Source organism: Taudactylus pleione, unplaced genomic scaffold (genome assembly GCF_031769625.1).
Source record: "Taudactylus pleione unplaced genomic scaffold, aTauple2 ptg000100l, whole genome shotgun sequence".
In the NCBI taxonomy this organism is placed as follows: domain Eukaryota; kingdom Metazoa; phylum Chordata; class Amphibia; order Anura; family Myobatrachidae; genus Taudactylus; species Taudactylus pleione.
Genome location: NW_028284502.1, coordinates 8216307 through 8237885, shown reverse-complemented (window position 1 = coordinate 8237885; position 21579 = coordinate 8216307). Strand labels below are relative to the sequence as shown.

At 43.7% G+C, this 21579-nt stretch overlaps 1 protein-coding gene across 2 annotated transcripts in view; it reads right to left on the bottom strand.

Moving 5' to 3' along the window:
- The window catches only part of METTL15 (methyltransferase 15, mitochondrial 12S rRNA N4-cytidine), a 230647-nt gene that overhangs the window by 193276 nt on the left and 15792 nt on the right, over nt 1-21579 (bottom strand). For both annotated transcript variants that reach the window (XM_088470478.1, XM_088470477.1), the window contains one exon: nt 20837-21014. In XM_088470478.1, coding sequence (XP_088326604.1) covers nt 20837-21010 — 174 coding nt within the window. In that variant the 5' untranslated portion in view covers nt 21011-21014. The remainder of the gene's footprint in view (nt 1-20836; nt 21015-21579) is intronic.

Below are 21579 nucleotides of genomic sequence, written 5' to 3'. Positions count from 1 at the left end.
ATGATCCGTCGCTGAGCGCAAGTATTTATGGGCAGTTCAGACCTGTCTGCCACTTCTCAACATGCGGCTGAATGGGCACAAACTTAATGGTACCGTGGTGTTTGTAAGTACACTACATTTAGTAAGGGAGCGACGATGGACTTGCCATTGTTCATGCAATTGAGCGATTTTTCGATACTGCACATGCGCAAAATGCCACGAAACGTCCCAATGGGCTAATGCAAACTAAAGTATGAGACGGAACGGTCAATGTCTCCGTGATCGAAAGGACCTGTGCGGACGTCTGCGATCCACTGGGGCCCATGGATGAAGTCGAGGAGGTGGCCGAAAGTGTTCACAAAGAGAGGCTGGTCCATGGCCGTGTTATGGGATTTTCAGGGGGGTGTCTGCATTCAAGGCTACGCTCCCAATCTCAGAACCACAGCCTTGGAGGCCAGTTTCAGAGAAACAGGAAATACTCGAGGGGGTAATTTTAGAAGTGGAAATATTGCCCAAATCAACCAATCAGAATCTAGCTATCATCTTCTAGAAGGTGCTAGTTAAATGTTAAGTAGAATCTGACTGGTTGCTATAGCCAACAACTCCATTTCTAAAAACTCTCACTTTAGTAAATATACCCAAAGGTGTTTATTTCCGTCCTTCTGTTAGTAGGTATTAGCATATTTTCGCAAATACAATGCGAGCGCAATTGAGAATACAAAAACGTACAACCCTTAATCAGGTCCTATGTACGGTGAGGAAAAATTATTTTCTCTCTCTTAAGTCTACTTGGATCATGCTTTAAAGGGTTTGTTTTGCTTCCTGTAGGGGTTTATGTTATTTCTATTTAGCCTAAACAACTATGTAACAATTGCTGGTGCACTAGAAACATACATAGGTGGAGAGCTGTGCAGTAGAAATAATACAAATTATCTGAATAGAAATGAAAATACAAAATGAGACTATCCTGTTGATCCAGTGTATAATAAACAGAAACCTAACACTCTGCAAAACTGAAATTAATAGTCTACATAAACTCATAAATCACAGATTTTGCAGATTTTCACAAATCAACATAGAGTTGTTTTCTAAAGGCTTCTGGACGCATACATTAGTAAAACAGCCATCATAAACATAATGGTTACAGATTATCATTATCACTGCAAAAGAATGAACTGAACATAAAATAGTAAACAGCGCACAACAATTAAGCAACTTGCTAGAGACAAAATACTTCAGTAGGATGTCAGTCAGAAACGGCGATCTGACAACTGCGCTTTAATTAAATTTTAGACTGTTTCCAATTAGTAAGTCTAGAGCAATACAGGCTTCATGCTGTCTATGACTCAGTGAGCTGACTCATTCAGCACAGAACTTTTTTTTCTAATAGAAAAAAGAAATATTCAAGAACTGGCAAAGGGTGCAATATCAAAAAGATAGCAAGTTCAACGACCTTCTCGGCAAAAGGCTGGTGTTATTTTTAGATGACCATGAGAAATAAGTGGAACGGTAAAGTTTAGTAGTAGTATGCCCAATATTCAAGGAATAAAGTTCTCTTGTTATATTTAAAAAGCAGCTGAAGGGTGTTCTTAGCCCAATGTTTAGTAGTTTTAAGGGAAATTAATAAATGTCAATAGTTGTATCACATAAGACAGTTATAGATGATGTGAATATATATTTATGTGTTTGTGTTTTATGTCACTATATAAGAAAAAAAAAAAAAAAGCTATAAAGGCATTTGCAAACAGGTACGCTCAACGCAATTGACAAATGCTTGGAGCCTCCTCAGGACCAGAATTATGTGAAAGGCTAGACTCATGCTGGTCACACACATAGCGAGTCTGGCTCCAGCAGTGGGCGCAGCAGCCAATGAGAGTCTGTCTGACTCTCATTGGCTGCCAAAACAAACACACTGCCGCCGGGTAGTACGAGTGCCGGCGTTTGTTACTGTGTAGTGCAGACCGCATTGACCAGTGTCCTGGACCGCGGCCGGCGGTCCGATGGTGCTGCTTCCAATGCTCTTGAAGAATCAGATCCTGTTTGGGAACACCTATTCTACATCAAGACTTGCCTTGGACCTTGTTTTTGCTTAGCATTGAGATGCTCCTTAGTATCAAAGGATTTTTTCAACTCAGTGATAAGTTTTTTAGACTTTTCTGGAGACCAACTCTATACTTTAGTCAGAGAACTGCACTAGGTACAAGAGACACCGGCATATTCAACAGAAGAAGATTGGATCACACGCTGCACAGATTTTATGCTGCTGGGTATTGTTCTCCTTCTCATTTCCCACAGGCGCTACAAGAGTTACTAAAACTAAGTATCTGGAATGTAAGGGCATAATAAGAAACACCCCAAACCTATGCGACAACCGCAACCGGGTGTTTTCAGCTGTATGTATTGTGGACAGACTTCGGCTTTATATTGTATTTAGCTAGTGTTTCCTCTATGTGGAACTGCTAGCACGGTGTACATAGGGAATGCTTTAGAGCAGTTCCGATCAGTCCTTTTGGTCACTTGGCCCATGTGTGGCTCTTACCCATGGTGCAATGCATGTGCAGAATCTTGGCATTTACCGCAGCATTTGTTTTTTTCGTGGGTGATCAGGTACACAATTGTTTACAGTCTCTCTCTTGACACTGCACGCCACCAAGAGAAGCCTTCTCCAGACGAGCAATTCCACGCAAACTATGCCCTGCATTTCTCAAAGTGACTGTGTCAGATCGCTTTTCTATTTATAACTCCTTCCTGGGAGCCATTTATAAGACCACTTTTCACATTTTCACAATACAAGACGAACACGGGAGCTTCCATTGTGTATGTGTTGACAAATCTGTTTCGAAACATTGGGCATGTATCTGATACCACTACGAGCACCTCGTGACCTTGCGGGTGTAAATTTGTTTATTTTCAGTGATCAGATATTATCCGACTGTTAGCATACCTCCCACCTTCTTTACCTCTGAAAGAGGAACCTTCGTTTGTGAAAATAGGGGGTGTAACCTTTACAGTTAGGGGGTGTGGTCTCGATGGGAATGTCGCACCCCCGAGTCATAGAAAGTGGCCTCATTTCTGTATAAAACACACATATCGAGGTTATCCTTTACAGAGAAATCAATAAATCTGGAGGTGTACTGAAATTAATGAGCTATAGTGTACATATTATGCAGTGCTATACAGCCGTTGCCAAAAGTTTTGAGAATATTGACTCTCTACATAAATGTAATGTAATTGTCAATAAAAGCCTTTTACACTTATGAAATGCTGTAATTTTACTTCAGTATACCATAGTAACATCTGACAAACTGGTCTAAAAACACTGAAGCAACAACTTTTGTGAAAACCAATACTTGTGTCATTCTCAAAACTTTTGGGCACTAGCACTGCATAATATGTACACTACAGTTCATTAATTTCAGTACACCTCCAGATTTATTGATTTCTCTGTAAAGGATAACCTCGATATGTATGTTTTATCATAGGTCTACCTTCTTATTGCTTGATGTATAACAAATGCATAGATCACTCAATATAAAAACTTCTCAGCTAAACTTTTTGTCTGGCTGTTGATTGTGATATATTGGAATCAGTCCTCTGTATTTATGTAAAGGTCGGCGTTGCCCGGAGTTTTTAACTGTGTGTCAAATTCTGTCTTCATTTCACACAGAAACAGGATCAGCGCTAGTAACCAATGTGCCAAAAGAAGTACTGCTGGCGCCTAACTTCTGGGTGCAATTTTTATGATTTTCAAATAATTCACACCATTCCTGGCTCCGAGTATAATGTCCCAACTAGGAGACCCAAAGAAGCGTAGCCAGAGGAATTGGAGTATGTGTAAATGATTTCACAAGTGTTCACTGTATCACAATACAAGACGAACACCGATGTTCCTCCACTGTGTATGTGTTGACGAATCGGTTTCAATTCAGCATTGGGCATGTATCTGATATCACTACGAGCACCTCGTGACCTTGCGGGTGTAATTTGTTTATTTTCAGGGATCAGACATTATCCAGCTCCTGGGCATGAGCTTTGGAGTACTTTTGCATCTTGAGAGCCTCTTTCATCTACTCCTCTGTTATGGTTGAGTTTACAAGTGGAACCTCTATCAAGGTTAGACAGACAGGTTCTAATACATATCTAGAAATGGCTGAATAAGAAAGGAGTAGAAGAAAGTGGTAGTAGTGCTGTCATGGAAATTTAACAAAGATCTATACAAATTACAACATTATTGGTTTATAACCATCTGGGTCGTAACTTAAGTCTCTGCCTTTGTTCCCTAGTGGTCGAACTGCAATAATCAAATAATCTGCGACCAATGCTGCGTCTTATTAGAGTGTAGTATGTGGCTGGCGGTTCAAATCCCAACAGCGGAAGCCCTGCAGGGGTGAAGATCCCGATCGCTAATAAGGTAAGTGTAACTAACCCTATTTTCCCCCCTAACCCTCCCTTAGGAGTGCCTAACCCTAACCTGCTCCCCAAGTGCCTAACCCCCCTCTAAGTGTCTAAACCTAACCCCCCCATCCCCGCAGCCTAAACCTAAGTCTCCCGGGGGAGTGCCTAACCCTAACCTCCCCCGGGGGTGCCTAACCCTTTCCCTAGCCGAAACCTAACCCTCCTGGGGGGTGCCTAACCCCAAGTCCTCCCGGGAGCCCTAAAAACTAACACACCCCCCCCCCGTGGCTGTCCGCACCCAGCTTACCTTCGTTTGGTATGCCGGGCTCTCGGCGTAGGTCTAATGACAGGCGTCGGGTATTCGACGCCTGTCATTAGTACCTTGCCGGGATTTGACAGTCGGGAAGCCGGCAGTCGGCATTTAGACCGTCGGCTTCCTGACTACATCCCGTCTTATGCAGATGCCTGGTTTTGCAAAGCCACCGGTGGGCGTCTCAATACTACTCCCCACGCCTGCAACATTTATATATATTCACCTAGCATCTACTTACACATTTGCAACGGCATTAACATACAAGTCTGAATCAGGTCATAGTGTTTAATTTGTCACCCTTTCAAAGAATGAATATTTTCGCTATAGAATTTAAGCTAGCGAGCAGGGCCCTCCTACCTCTGTTATTACCCAGTCTCATTTTAATACTGCTCTGTGCTCAAATGTAATGTGGAACGGAAAATGCAGGCATTATATAAATAAAAGGTTTTCAGTGTTCTCTCCATAAATTTTTTCCAGCCGGGTGGTATCCAAGAGTAGCCGGGTGGGGGCCTTCGCAATAATGCGAGCGCCGGGAAAAGGGGTATCTCCCTTACCAATCCAGCCCGACAGGTTTCAGGCTGCTCCCCCACTGGCTCTCAGTCAAAAGTGCCCTTTATACAGTGCCCCCTGTAGTTTTCCCCTTTATGCATTGCCCCCTGTAGTTTAACTTCCCCCTTATGCATGCACCCTGGCTGAAGTAATGCCCCTATGCAGTGCCCCCAGACTGGTCCCTTATGTAGTGCCTCCAGGCTTAAACAGTGCCCCCAGACTGGCCCCTTATGCAGTGCCCCCAGGCTTAAATAGTGTCCCTTATGCAGTGCCCCCAGACTTAAATAGTGCCCCCACACTATTCCTGGCCCCAGCCCCGGCCCCAGCCCAGCACTTACCATTACTTGCTCGCCGCTCCAGCTGCCTCGCACTGACTGGATCTAACTAGATCCAGCAGGCTCACGGGTCAGGCTCCTCACGTCGCGGATGACGTCACCCGCACAGTGCATCACTGGGAACGCTGGCCTCTGAAGCGATTGGAGGCTTCTTTAGCCTCCGGTCACTTCAGAGGCTAGCGTTCCACAGCGCGGGTCAGCTGGGTAAAGTGCCGGGTGGCAGGCTGTTTCTGCCAGGCGATGCGCCTGCAGAAAACAGCCTGGGGAGAACACTGGGTTTTTAAATATATATATATGTTGTAAGTAATGAGTATTATACATACTTTTAGAAATCTGACATACAGATGTATATAAGTTCCATCTAAATAACATTTTATATGTATTACATTTACTTTTTATATAAGTTTTATTGTGTCGTTATAATGATGCCCATCTGAAGTCACCTTTCGGGCTTCTCGTATCGGGATATAAACCGGCGGCATTTAGTCTGCCAGTCTATAAAACTGCTTCCCTGTAGTTACACAGCAACCTGAGGTCCACTTGTTGAACAGGGGTGCCCTATAACGGGTTGAAAAGTACGTAATTACAGTATAATTACTTATTGGTGAACAATGCAGCTTACAATGTAGGTAAATAGCGAATGGAGAATGAGATGCGAGACCTAGCTCCTCTTGAACAAACACAGGGGTCTTGGTTGCACAGCGATATGCAGGGAATCCACATAATTAAAACAGAGAAGAAGGTAATTGCATTGTGTGATCATACAACTGGTGTTCAGACAGACCACTACATATTTAAAAGAATAACTTTGCTCATGATAGTACACCTTTAATAATTTCCCCCTTGCCATTTAAAACACGACACAGGCAATAGAAACTCTATTACTAACAAAAACATGATACGGATGATGTATCACAGACCTGTACATTTTGGTGTAAATTACAAGCCGTTCTCTGCATTGATTTTCTTGGTATACAAGGACTAGCACAATTTGTATTACCTAATAAAGCCAGACACAAAAGCAGGAGAAAATATCTATCATCCACGTAGACACCCACACACTACACCTAAAAAAAGAAAAAAAAAATGTAATCGTATAAACTGGGGGAAGCTGCAACTGGAAGAAACTTTGCTTCTCTGTTTTACGACTGCATTTTCAGCCCACTCAGAGCTGAACTTAAAAGTCTGTCCCGTCTCCCCAGTGTGTGACATACATTCAGCACCAGACACACAGAAAGGTGAGCAGGCTCACAGCTTCAGCTGTCAGAGCAGCAGAGACATGAAGACTTAACTGCAGCTCAAACCAGACACCGGGCTCTATTCAGTCGGGCTTCATACAGTTGCTAAGAGGTGTTGCATGTGCTGGTTAAAACTCCAGTACTGAACATACAAGAACCAGATGCACTGTGCCTCTTTTGGATCCAAACTGCTCTGGCCATCCCTATTGTACTGGATCTCTTTTGTGTGAATCATATGGTTCTTTATGTATTGTGGTTAAATATATACAAAGTGTTATTTGGCTTCAATAATCTAACACTCTCATTGACCTGTGCTCACACATTGCCCGTGCAAAACACATTGACAAATCACTAATGAAAAAATGATGCCATGCATACCCACATACTTGTCTACTCTCCCACAATGTCTACGAGACTCACAAATTTCTGGGAGTTCTCCCTAACTCTTACTTACCTATTCTCCCAGAACATCCGTATGGGAGTGTCCCAAATATTGGGTGGTTCTCCCGCACAATAGGTAAGACTCCTGCAAGCCGCTCGGTGCTGACCACTGGTACCTTCTTCCAGAGTGTAGTGGGTGGTCCAGGTGGCTTGATGATACCATTCACGCTAAATTTTATCATTATGGCCTCACCCCACGTATTACTATGCAGGGAACCACAGAATTGTATAGTGGAGAGTGGGGCCAAATCGTGCAATTGCAGAGCCATGCCCTCGAACCTTCCACCTGGCTTTTCCATGTGCCCTGCACCCGACAAGGGGCAGAGAAACGCGTCAGCCACCTTTTGCCTGCTATCACGTTATCTGCAATATGTTGCGGAAACAGTAAGTCCCCGGGGTTCCTGTCACAAATCCAATGATTTATTAAAATAGATTGCAGTGAGAAAAATAACAAAAGCGGACACGGTACACTATATAGCGTAAAGCCACTTATCAGTTATCTATCGGAATGCGTTTATATGGGCACAAATAACATAGAAACTTTCAGCCACTAAACAATAGTGTTCGGCGCACCGTATCCGATATTGAAAAAACATGCTATATGTATTCCAGCCAATAACTGCTGCTAAGTGGGTGCAAGCTACACCATTTATTGTGCCTGCATGATACATGTGTATCCCGCTTAGATACTGCTGCTAAGCACCGCAAAACAACATTGGATATTGTGCCCATGTTGTTGCATATACATGCTGTATTCAAATACTGATGGACTTGACACTTATAAAGGATTACCACCAGAGACTGGTAATAATACTTATTTAGAACACTAACCTATTTACTTCGGCTTTTAAAGGATCCTTCACTGAGGATGTGCACATACGAACCTATGTTCAATGATTTTTTAGCACATTCGCATTTACTTTAAATAGTTCAGCTTTTGTACACATTTCAACTGCAGTTCGCACCCTTCGCCGACAATTGAATTGCCCCCCTTAATCTTATATGTATTGTTTTACCCAGTGCAACTCTTTTTGTATGTTCAGTTTCTGAGGCCAGCACACTCCATTGATAGCAGCTGTGTGACTTCTCTTATTGAATATTTTGACATAATATCACTTTAACGCCCTTTTCCTCCTTTTATACCTCACATCTACACAAAGAGCGTCTTAAGTAATAATATAAAATAGAGAGTATTTTAGCTACCAATAAATACAGCATTCTAGGAATGTCTATACAACACAGAGAGTATGCCAATGACCACTATGCAATACATGGACCATTATAAAACCAGTGATTCCCAACTCCAATCATGATGGAACCCTAAGCGTGCATGTGCAGTCCTAAGTGAAATAACCAGTACCACATGTGGATCTTTTAAAATGTCATTGTCATTATGGAATATACCTGTGCACGGAGTAGGGTAAACATGCACTGCTAGGGTTCCCTGAGGACTAGAGTTGGGAAACAATGCTATATACAAATTAGAGAACTTTATATTGCCTATTAGTCAAAATATAACTCAAAACTAGTAAATACTTATTCAATGCCATGCTGTTTCTGGAGGCCACTGCAAAATGCAGACTCTCAAACAGGTATGCAGTCGGGAAGCCGACGGACCTAATCCCGACATCCGGCTTCCCGACTGTCATATCCCGGCAAGGGTCTAAAGACAGGCGTCGATATGCCGACGTCGGTCATTAGACATATACGCCGGGAGCCCAACGCCCGACATGCCGATCGAAGGGACGCCGAGCGCGGATAGTTGCGGGGGGGGAGGGTTAGGCTTGGGGTTCCCGGGGGAGACTTAGGGTTAGGCACCCCCCCGGGAGGTTAGGTTTAGGCGGAGGGGAAGGGGGGTTAGGTTTAGGCACTTAGAGGGAAGGTTAGGGTTAAGCACCCCTAAGGGAGGGTTAGGGGGTAGAAATAGGTTAGTATATACTTACCTTTGACGATCGGGATTTCCTCCTCTGCCGGGATGCCGCAGTCGGGATTCCAACCACCGGGCATGGGGCCGGCGGTAAATCATACCAATTCCCTCAAGCATTTGGTGGGATTAGGACATATCTGTCCTCCCCTGCAGTAGCAGTCACTGCTGGATAGTGATTATAAAATAAATTTTAAGTTTGTGTGCACTACTGAAATAAGCTACCCTAGAAACCAGATTTACTACCGTATGCTATTGCGAGTTTCTGTAGGACTAAGGAGTATCCGTGCGGATTTTTTGCCCCTCCTCCCACTTTTTTGTGAAGCCGAAACCGTCATCATCGCCATCTGCACTTGCACCATGCACCAGCCGCGTGTGTAGCGCTGACCGGACGGAGTTCGGTCAGCGCTACACTGACAAACACACAGCCGCTGGCTCCGTGTGTTTGTTGTAAGCAGCAGCCAATGAGAGTCTGTCAGACTCTCATCGGCTGCTGCTGCTCCCACTGCGGGAGCCGCTCCATCTTCCGGCTCCCGCAGTGGGCAATGGGAGAGACGTCATGATGTCATATGACGTCTCTCCCATAATGCAGAGCGGCCCGGCCCGGGAGGACAGACGGAGGAGCAGATGGCGGCGGCGGGAGCGGGGATTCAGGTAAGTGGTTTTTTTTATTTTATTTTTATATTACGTGTGTCTACTGGGGAGGGGGGGTGTCTGGCACTACTGGGGGCACTACAAAGGGGGGACTACTAGTAATGGGGACATTACAAGGGGGGTGGGGGACTACAACTACTGGGGGCACTACAAGGTGGGGACTACTACTACTGGGGGCACTACAAGTGGGGACTACTGCTGGGAGCACTACAAGGGGGAGGGGACTACTACTACTTGGGATTACTACTGGGGGCACTATAAGGGGAATACTACTACTGGGGGCACTACAAGGGGGGTGGGGGACTACTACTACTGGGGACACTACAAGGGGGGGACTACTACTACTGGGGACACTACAAGTGGGGGGACTACTACTACTGGGGACACTACAAGGGGGGGACTACTACTGGGGGCACTACGGGGGGGCACTACAAAGGGGGGGACTACTGGGGGCACTGCAAATGGGGGGACTACTACTGGGGGCACTACAAAGGGGGGGACTACTACTACTGGGGGCACTACAAGGGGGGGGGGACTACTACTGGAGGCCTGCATAAGGGTGTTCTCTCCTGTGGCACACAGGGGCACTGCATATGGGCACTACGACAGGGGGCTGCCCTAATCTTTATTTTTACCTTACATTAATCCCATATGGACCCGCCTCCTCCCTGGAACACTGGAGGGGGGGGGGGGGCACCGTAGCACGCATATTCTTCGGACACACACGCTACTCCTCTGCCAGGGCCGCCTGCATGCATTTGCCCCCCAGGCTAAAAGTTGCCAGCCAGCCCCTGGTGCTGGTTAATTTGATATGAGGCACTTGTATATCTGTGTACGACTGAGTCTCTGAATCTGTATACAAAGTGCTACAATGTAGAGGCCGCAGCTTTTTTCATTCCAAGTTCCGTTGTGGTTCATATACAGACTCAGATGCACACAGATATACAAGTGTCACATATCACATTAATAAGCAGAGTCTGCTGGTGCGTCCTAGTCTAATCGCATTGAGACTTCAACGCATTTTCGGCAAAAAAAGACACCCGATGCTAGCAGAGTGGCACGGGACCTGGCGTTTCGAGGCTAGATGTATGAGTACACATCTGTAGCCACACTCCAATGACACTCACACAATGCAGAACACTTCTGTGCGATCGCATTGTCAGCCCATAGTTACCACCATTTAACGCCCCTTTTCACGCAAAGCGAGGTTCGGCAAAGAACCATCCGACTCACAATCAGATGGAGATACGCAAATATGCATAAATTGGCTGCTGTTTACTAAAACTTGTTATTTTTCCGCCATGAAAAGAAATAAGTCCGACTGAGAATCATCCCCTAAATAGGCCATACCATGTCACGTACGGACCATAAAGGAGACTTCTACTTGATAATTCAGCTCAACTCTTTGATAGACTTTTTTTTTTTTTTTTTTTAACAAAACCCATGAGTAAAGCTGCATACACACACAACGTTTTTGTTACCAACGATTTTATGAACGATTTTTTGTCAGATTATCTGTCAGATTTTTTAAAGTGTAATGAACGATTTTTTGAACTACAAACGATTTTTGAAACTTCCCTTAATGAAAATCGTTCAGTTGGTCAGTCAGAATGAACTACAAACAGGAACGTGCATGAACGATAATCGTTCATCGTTATAACTCAGAAACTGAACGATTTTTTCAACGATTGAACGATAACGTCGTTATAGTTAAATCGTTCAAATAATCGTTACGTTTGTATGCACCTTACGAGCTATAATTTAACTTGGCAACCTATGTTGAATACTCAAATGATACACAGCTACACATTTTTTTTTACAGTGTCACATATGGAACATGGAATGGAATGGCCCAAATGAGGATACTGATAGTTGGCTGCATGTTTAAAAAAAAAATAAAAGGTTTCCTACGGCAACAAGCAAGCATGATCTGTGGGCAGTTTTTACATATATAAGCGAATCAGAAAGTATAAAGTATGATGGCAGCTCGTTAAAAAGCGAATGTATAAACTGCAATCGATTCTCATTTAAATTGAAGTAGGAGACACCCTATTAACATAACATACAGTTTGTTTAATTGTGGAAAACAAGGAGTGAAAATTGTTTGCATGATACTGCTAAATTAAAATGGAAATTCACACATTTATATAAAGGTCAATTAACTACACCCTTGAGACACAGCTCACAATTAGGAATGTATTTTATGCACCATTACACTTAGATTAGTCCCACAGGGACGGTCTTCATTGTCGGGCTTACTCCTAATTATTACACCATATTTAGCATCATTTGTGAAAGAACATCCTTAGTACAGGTTGAGTCTCCGATATCCAAAATGCTTGGGGCCAGGGGTATTTTGGATAACGGAATATTCCGCATTTTGGAATATTTGCATATCAATGAGATATCTTGTGAATGGGACCCAATATACACACAGAATGCATTTATGTGTTATATACACCTTATACACAGCCTGCAGGTCATTTTTAACAATATTTTCAATAATTTTGTGGCTCAAACAAAGTTTGTGTACATACATAAAATTCAGTTATGTTTCATATACACCCTATACACACAGCCTGAAGGTAATTTTATACAATATTTTTAATAATTTGTGTCTTAGACAATGTATGTGTACATTGAACCATCAAAAATCAAAGGTTTCATTATCTCATTCAAGCCAAAAAAATTCCGTATTTCGGAATATTTGGATATGGGAGACTGAACCTGTACCGTTAAAAATAAAAAAACAAGGTACATCATCCCTTGAAAAATATTAAGGCTGTAAGTCAGGGGTCTTCAACCTTGGCCCTCCAGCTGCTATGGAACTACACATCCCAGCATGCAATGCCACTTTTTGATATAACAGCATGCTAAAACTATGGCAGTGCATGCTGGAGGGCCAAGGTTGAAGACCCCTGCTGTAAGTAAAAATAATTTGCATCGGTAAAACTGTAACCTGAAACAAGATCAATCATTAACGGGGGGTATCCACTTAGCGATATACAAATGACAGCACGATTACGACATTGCAATCGTGCTGTCGTTTGTATGTCTAGTGATGTGCCTAGACTGAACGTTCACTCGTTCAGTCCTGGCGCATCCCTCATCCCCGCACATGCAGAACCTGACGAGATCGTCAGGTTCACCTGCATGTATGGGCAATGTTGGAAGCGACCCGCGGGCACTCGCATCGCATGTCGCTTCTGTCCAAAACATGCCAGATGCATGCGCGATTTGCAAGCGATTGCACGATAACGACATCGCTATCGTGCAATCGCTTGCTTAAATCGCTAAGTGGATACCCCCCATGAGAAAAAATTATCTTCAGATTTGTTGTAAAGTCTCACAAGTACATTTATCTCTGTAAACAGAAAGTCAGCACAGAGCCCTATCAATGAAAGCATAGACTGCAACAGTATCAAAAGTCAAAACAGATAAAACAATGCTGGCCATACACGCTACAATTATCGGGACGATCCGCCCGATATCGGCGGATCGTCGCGATAATTGTAGCGTGGGGGGGGCGACCGAGGGTTAAATATTGCTCGGTCGGGCAATATTTACCCGGTAACTGTTGGCCGCATCGGGCAGTGTATGCCCAGCGCAGCCGACAGATAGACATTTCCTGTGTTCCTTCCTACGGAAGGAACAGGGAAATGTCTCCTCCCCCGGGGGCGGAGCGTGGATGTCGGGCTGATACACTGTGAGATTTCTCTCACAGTGTATGCCGCGGAATCTGCGGCTGGCAGCCGGCCAGATTAAATGTCTGTCGGTCTGACAGACATTTTATCTGGCAGTGTATGCCCAGCATAAGTAACAATGTAGCAGGTTGGTCTGTAGGGACAGGTAGCAAAACTAATTATATTATATAAGTGCAATACCTGTAATATATGCAAATTCTCAAGGTAAAATAACAAATAGGTTTTATAATTTTAATGATTCTAAATTTTTTAAAATAAAAATCTAATGAATTGCCTAACATCATGGGTCATATGCCAACTTGAGTGCTCCTGTCACTTAAAATATATAGGTAAAACTCTGAGAAATCTTAAAATAAGAATACAGGAACACATTCGTAGTATTAAAAACAAGTTGGACAATCATTCAGTACCCAAGCACTTTATAAAGTATCATAATTCAGACTCTACAAGTTTAAACTTTCAAAGCAATTGAATCGGTACGGTTGGGAGAAAGTGGAGGGGACAGAGGCCCTGATTCAGAGGCGCTCGCTCTGAATCAGGGCCGGCTATTTTTTTTTTTAGAACGGCCTCCTGGCCACTCGCATAGCTGTGGGTGACCACCCACAGCTATAGCGAGCGGCCATGATGATGGTCGCGATGGTCAAGACCATCGCGACCATCGGGCTTGCGACGAGACCCTTGTGGTAGGGTCTCGTGGCTGTAAGCCCCAGAGAGATTTCGGCTCTAACAGAGCCGAAATCTCTCCACTGACATCACGAGTGATGTCAGTGGGGCCGCCCCCAAACGGGAAACGTTAACATGGGAACGCCTCCGTTTGGGCAGCCACTCCACTGGCCCGCCCACCGAAGGGGGCGAGCTGTCACTCAACATCAACAGCTCGCCCCCTTTTTTTGCGAGACCCGGAGCGACGGAGTGCCCGTCGCTATCCGGGTCTCGCGCATGCGCACGACGGAGCCGGCTCCGTCGTGCGCACCGGCCCACCATTGACCCGGTTGCGAGCGCACAGCGCTTGCGACCGGGTCTGAATCAGGCCCAGAGAGAGAAAACCCTCGCAAAGGAGATGTATTGGATCTACACATTAAATACTATGGTTCCGTATGGACTAAATGAATCCTTTGAAATTATATCCTTTTTATAATAAATGTATTAACTCTCCCTATGTATATGAGAAACACCCAGACTATTAACTGCAATATATTGGAAATTTTAAATATTTTATTCTATTTATGTGCAGAATTGCATTATAATCTTTTATTGTATATATTAGAGGTATTTATATAATCATGTTATTTATTTGCATATTGCACTTTTGAAATAGGTCATATTGGTAATCTAATATATCTGTATAAGTAATATAAACCCTAGGTGTTATGTCAGTATTTGTAAATATTCCTGAATGGAAGGCTTAAGCTGTGTATGTCACTGATATTATGAAAAATCCATGCCAAAATGGCGGAATATAAGGACAAAAATTATCCATTAGAAAATGGCCACCGCAACAGATCACATGACTTTATTTATACATTGACACGGAGAGCTCAATAGAATATTACCTCTGTAAAACCGACTAAGATTAGAGTGCGGTCAAGCCCTATTAGAGCCAGGCGGATGGCAGAGAGAGACGCAGCAGCGCCGGTGCCAGTTATGAAACCTCCGCCAGGCTAATAAAGCAGTAAGGCAGAGACCTGCGCGTGCCAGCATTCAAAATGGCGGCGCCCGGATCCCAGCATGTCATCACAGGATTTAGACCTTGCGCACGTGCAGTGCATGTAGTAATGGCGGCGCCAGAAACGCTGCTTATGATCAGTGTAATTAACACTTGAGGGGTATAAATAGGAGAAAGGATTACCTAGGGACATCCTCCTGATGAAGTCCAGCCTGTAGAGCGTAAGGGACGAAACGCGTTGAGGACGGGGTGACGTGTGACGCAAGCACTTTATCCAGCTGGGTTGAGACACATAAGATAAGCGATTCTGAAAGTATTTTTAATGTAATAGTGAATTTATCCTGGTGGTTTAAGGGGTGTATGCAACAAATGTGTTGATACTGCACCATGAGAGTATTTCTTTCTGTTTATGTTCCCCCTGAATTCTGAATATATGATGAATTGGTGACCCTGACGGGCAATATACTGAAGTATTCATACCCTGGTACCAGCTGGGCGGGGAGAAATACCGGGGTGGAGTTTCAGGAGAGATTTGTTATATGAGCTGACATATAATCCTTATGGTACGGGCATATAATTATTATATTTGATTATCCACATAATTATAAAAATACTACACTATGAGGCGCTGTGCTTTCACTTTTAGTTTTACATAAAAACATTTGGGACGGTACAACGACGGTCCCTTTGGAGAACGTTCAGCTGCCGCCAAACTCTGGAAAGTGTACTCATGGAAGAATTCCTACATTGTATTATTCGGACAATCAGAATACTGTGGGTGTAGCGCTGTGTGTAGTACCCATCTATATTATTTTTTTATTTTTTTAATCCATGGCACTCAACCTCAATCATCTGGGGTGCCCTTGGTATGTGACCACAACTTCTACAGAAAAATCTCATACAATCTCGGCACTCACTCACTTTTCAAAACTGTAATTCCTTTGTATACAGTGAATGTTAGTTCCAAAATATTGCAATAATTTGTCAAGATGACCAACCACTTCAGTCATTCCATCTAACCAGTCCCTACACTTACTCTCAGATATATGATCTTTGCTCCGCCACATTTGGCTCAAGCCAGCGCACTAATTTTAAAGAGGAGTACGGGTACTGGCTTAAAGAGACTGGACCACACCCAGGGATATCTGTTAATAAGCACCTGGGGATAAACTGACAAAGTTTAACTTAAATTTGAAAAGCAGGGTGTCCTAGCCAATGTGACCACAAAATTTAAACAAACAACGGGCTTAATCCACGTCACTCAACCATCTGAGGTGCTCTTGGTTTAAGACTACACCATCTACATAAAAATATCATATACACTCGGCATTCACTCACTTTTCAAACTGTAATTCCTTTGAATACAGGGAATGTTAGATCAAAAATATTGCAAAAATGTGTCAAGCTGACCAATCACTTCACGGTCTTCCCATCTGGCCAGTCTCTGTCTCTTTAAGCTAGGACCCATACTCATCCTTAAAATTAGTGTGCTGGCTTGAGCCAAATGTGGCAGAGAACAGAGATCATATATCTGAGAGCCAGTTTAGGGACTGGCCAGATGGGAAGAGTGTGAAGTGGTTGGTCACCTTGACAAATTATTGCAACTAACTAACATTCACTGTATTCAAAGGAAATACAGTTTGAAAAGAAAGTGAGTGCCAAGTTTGTATGAGATTATATATATATATATATATATATATGTATACACACACGCACACACACATACACACACACTCATATACATATATACTCATATACATACAGTGCATCCAGAGAGTATTCACAGTACTTCACTTTTTCCACATTTTGTTATGTTACAGCCTTATTCCAAAATGGAATAAATTCATTTTTGTCCTCAAAATTCTAAACACAATACTGACAATTTTGCAAATTTAATAATAAAAAAAAAAAAAAAACACTAAGAAATTTCATGTGCATAAGTATTCACGGCCTTTGCCATGAAGCTCAAAATTGAGCTCAGGTGCATCCTGTTTCCACTGATCATCCTTGAGATGCTCCTACAGCTTAATTGGAGTCCACCTGTGGTAAATTCAGTTGCTTGGACATGATTTTGAAAAGTATACAGCTGTCTATATTAGGTCCCACACTTGACAGTGCATGTCAGAGTACAAACCAAGCATTAAGTCCAAGGAATTGTCTGTAGACGTCCGATACAGGATTGTGTTGAGGCACAAATCTGGGGAAGGGTACAGAAAAATATCTGCTGCTTTGAAGGTCCCAATGAGCACAGTGGCCTCCATCATCCGTAAATGGAAGAAGTTCGGAACCACCAGGACTCTTCCTAGAGTTGGCCGGCTGTCTAAACTGAGCGATCAGGGGAGAAGGGCCCTAGTCAGGGAGGTGACCAACAACCCAATGGTCACTCTGTCAGAGCTACAGCATTCCACTGTGGAGAGAAGAGAACCTTCCAGGACAACCATCTCTGCAGCAATCCACCAATCAGGCCTGTATGGTAGAGTGGCCTGACGGAAGCCACTCCTTAGTAAAAAGCACATGGCATCCCGCCTGGAATTTGCCAAAACGCACCTGGTGGACTCTCAGACCATGAGAAACAAAATTCTCTGGTCTGATGAGACAAGGATTGAACTCTTTTGCGTGAATGCTAGGCGTTATGTTTGGAGGAAACCAGGCACCGCTCATCACCAGGCCAATACCATCCATACAGTGAAGCATGGTGGTGACAGCATCATGCTGTGGGGATGTTTTTCAGCGGCAGGAACTGGGAGACTAGTCACGATAGAGGGAAAGATGAATGCAGCAATGTACAGAGACATCCTGGATGAAAACCTGCTCCAGAGCGCTCAACCTCAGACTGGGGCGACGTTTCATCTTTCAGCAGGACAACGACCCTAAGCACACAGCCAAGATATCAAAGGAGTGGCTTCAGGACAACTCTGTGAATGTCCTTGAGTGGCCCAGTCAGAGCCCAGACTTGAATCAAATTGAACATCTCTGGAGAGATCTGAAAATGGCTGTGCACCAACGCTTCCCATCCAACCTGATGGAGCTTGAGAGGTGCTGCAAAGAGGAATGGGCGAAACTGCCCAAAGATAGGTGTGCCAAGCTTGAGCAAAGGCTGTGAATACTTATGTACATGTGATTTCGTAGTTTTTTTTGTTTTTTTTTATTAAATTTGCAAAAATCTCAGAAAATGTTTTACACGTTGTCATTATTGGGTATTTTGCGTGTAGAATTTTGAGGACAAAAATTAATTTATTCAATTTTGGATTAAGGTTGTAACATAACAAAATGTGGAAAAAGTGAAGCACTGTGAATACTTTTCGGATGCACTGTATGTAATATATATACACATACATACACTTTTGAGATACCAGAGCAAACTGCACAGGTTGTGACAGGTGCAGGGTGCTAGAATGAACACTATATATACACACATATATAATTTATAGAGTGCAAGTACAGACGGCACTTTGCCGACTTCTATACATCAAGCAAACGCTGTCAGGGCAGCACTCCACGGACTTACAGCAACTGTACCAATATAAAAGCAGCTCCCACATTTCAGACTTTACTGTCTTTCGAAAGACAGTACAGTCTGAAAGGTTGGAGCACTCAGCGGGTGCTGGTTTTATTGTTGCAAAGTTAAAAGGAGCGGTGTGGGCTGGCCCAGGGCCCAAAGTTGATGGGGTTGATCAGTTAGGGGCCACAGTACTATCCAATGTACTTCTGTGGCTCCTACAACCCATTGAAGAAAAAAAGTAATGCAAGGGTAATCTATATGATAAAATCAAACACTGATAAGAGAAATAGAAAATAACAGAAAGAGAGGAGGAGAGAGAGACAGAGGGAATAGACATCTGAAGACGATAACTGTGCACATAAAATGTAACAGTAGAAGAAGTAACGTCACTTTGATTTATGAATGATTAAGGTTAATATATGTGTTTGATGTAATTACATTTTTCGTCCCTCATAGAACCAAATATTGCAAGCACGTAAAATGTTCAGTTTGTCAATTTCTGTATAATTAAAAGAAACAAAGTTAAAAATGCAGATGTTTTCCCGAATAACATACGATCAAAAAGCATGTAATAAAATGAAACCGTTCTCGTACATTGGGCCTGATTCAGACCGGCTCGCGAGCGGGGCGATGTTAGGCCACTGTGCATGCGCACGCCTCCGACGCGCGCATGCGCGAGACCCGGCTAGCGACGGGCACTCCGTCGCTCCGGGTCTCGCACCAAAAGGGGATGGCTGTCGATTTTGATCGACAGCTCGCACCGTTTTGGAGGCGTGCGGGTGGCGTGCGGGTGGCTTCACAAACAAAGGTGTTCCCATGCGAACGCCTGCCGTTTGTGGGCGGCCCCAACGACATCACCAGTGATGTCAGTGGGAGAGCTTCCGGCTCTATTAGTGCCAGAAGCTCTCTGGGGCTTGCGGCCACGAGATCCCACCACAAGGGTCTCATCGCAAGCCCGATGGTCGCGATGGTCTTGACCATCACGACCATCATCCTGGCCACTCGCAATAGCTGTGGGTGGTCACCCACAGCTATGCGAGCGTCCAGGAGGCCGCTCCAAAAAAAAACAAAACGCCCCGATTCAGAGCGAGCGCTCTTTCAGAGCGTCCGGCTCTGAATCAGGGCCATTGTACATTAGTGTAAGGAAGGGATTGTTTGAAGTAAGGGCCATAAGAAAGGCTGAAACAGTTGACAGCAACACACAAAGCTCTCCTGGCATATCAGCAATCTCTAATGACATTAAGATTAACTAGCAGTTGCACTCTTGGTGCAAGTGGCACATCTTAAAAGTATACAATGCACATTTGTGAACCAGCAAAGCCAGGCTACAAATACGCAAATTTATACAAGACTGAGCCCCAAGGCGATAAGCCCCCCTCGCTGCTGCCAGTATCAACGTGCAGCGGGGCATCACTTCTGCTACTCCAGCGATATTTCCTCTGTAAATTGCGGTAATAAAACCTTTTATTTGTGCGATAAGCAAAGATATAAAAATCATTATCACCAGATGTTGATAAATAGGAGCCACAGCTGGATACACACCTAAAAGATATATCTGCAGATCAACTGATCTGCAGATGATGGTTGTCCATACACACTGAACAACCATCATCGGTCATTTGGCTGCAGGTCCCAACGTGCCCCCTTCCCCAGCGGCCTCTACATCAAGTGTGTGGGCGGTCGGCTGACCACCCGTACACACAGTACGATGAGCAGATATATCTGCCATTGGATGTGTCTCTGAACGACAACTTTCACAGACATCTCTCTGGTACACACTGGCTGACGTTCACACGATATCCTGGCCGATCAACTGATCGGCCAATATATCTGCCAGTGTGTACCCAGCATTAGAAACAATGGAATGGCTCTTACCATGGATCAGAGGAGGTCCTAGAAAAGAGGAGCTGTGGGAGGTGCATTACCCTATAGAAAATGCTGGTGTCAATATTGGCCTTTCCAAGGACGTAGATTTAACATCTTTCTCGGCCATCTATACATAACCAATTTTCAAATTGCAAAGAAATATCAATTTTGGATCTACTTGGCTATTATATCATTAACAGAACTTGAAACAAAATAGTAAATGACATCCTTTCCTCGGATACTAAGCAGGAGAGGAAGGGCCCAACTAACCTGTCCTTCTTTTGGACACAAGCAGCTGATGACTTCATTAACCATTACTGGTACGTGGATGGCTCTTTCACTGTGTGCTTCTGACGACGTCACTGAATGCTGGAACCTCCTCGTCTCCACAATGGAGAATCTGCGGAATGTTCTACAAATCGCTCGTCTTAGTGGGGCATACATTGTACTGCAGACAGCCAAGAAAGAAAAGAACAGAAACAAAATATAAGCACACAAATTCATGAACATGGTTTGTTAACATTCCCGACTGGGAACAGTAGTTTAAAAAAATATATTTTGTTATATACAGTATTGGTGTAGTATGGACAGCGGTATTTACAGATGGATCATATTTCTACTGGGGAATCAATGATATCGATCATCCTTCATATGGTGCAGCACAGACGGTGTAATGGTTACCATTACTACCTTACATCACTGAGGTCGTGGGTTCGAATCCCACCACGGGCCTACCTGTGCGGAGTTTGTATATTCTCCCTGTAGTTGCATGGGTTTCCTCCCACACTCCAAAAAATATACTGGTAGGTTAATTGGCTCCCAACATAAATTAACCATATTGTGTGTGCGGATGTGGTAGGGAATACAGATTGTAAGCTCCACTGGAGCCGGGACTGATGTCAATGAACAAATATTCTCTTTAAAGCACTGCGGAATATGTGCGCTATATAAATAACTGGTAATAAATAAATAAATAATAATGGTGCATTGATCACAATGTTCACCCAAACACT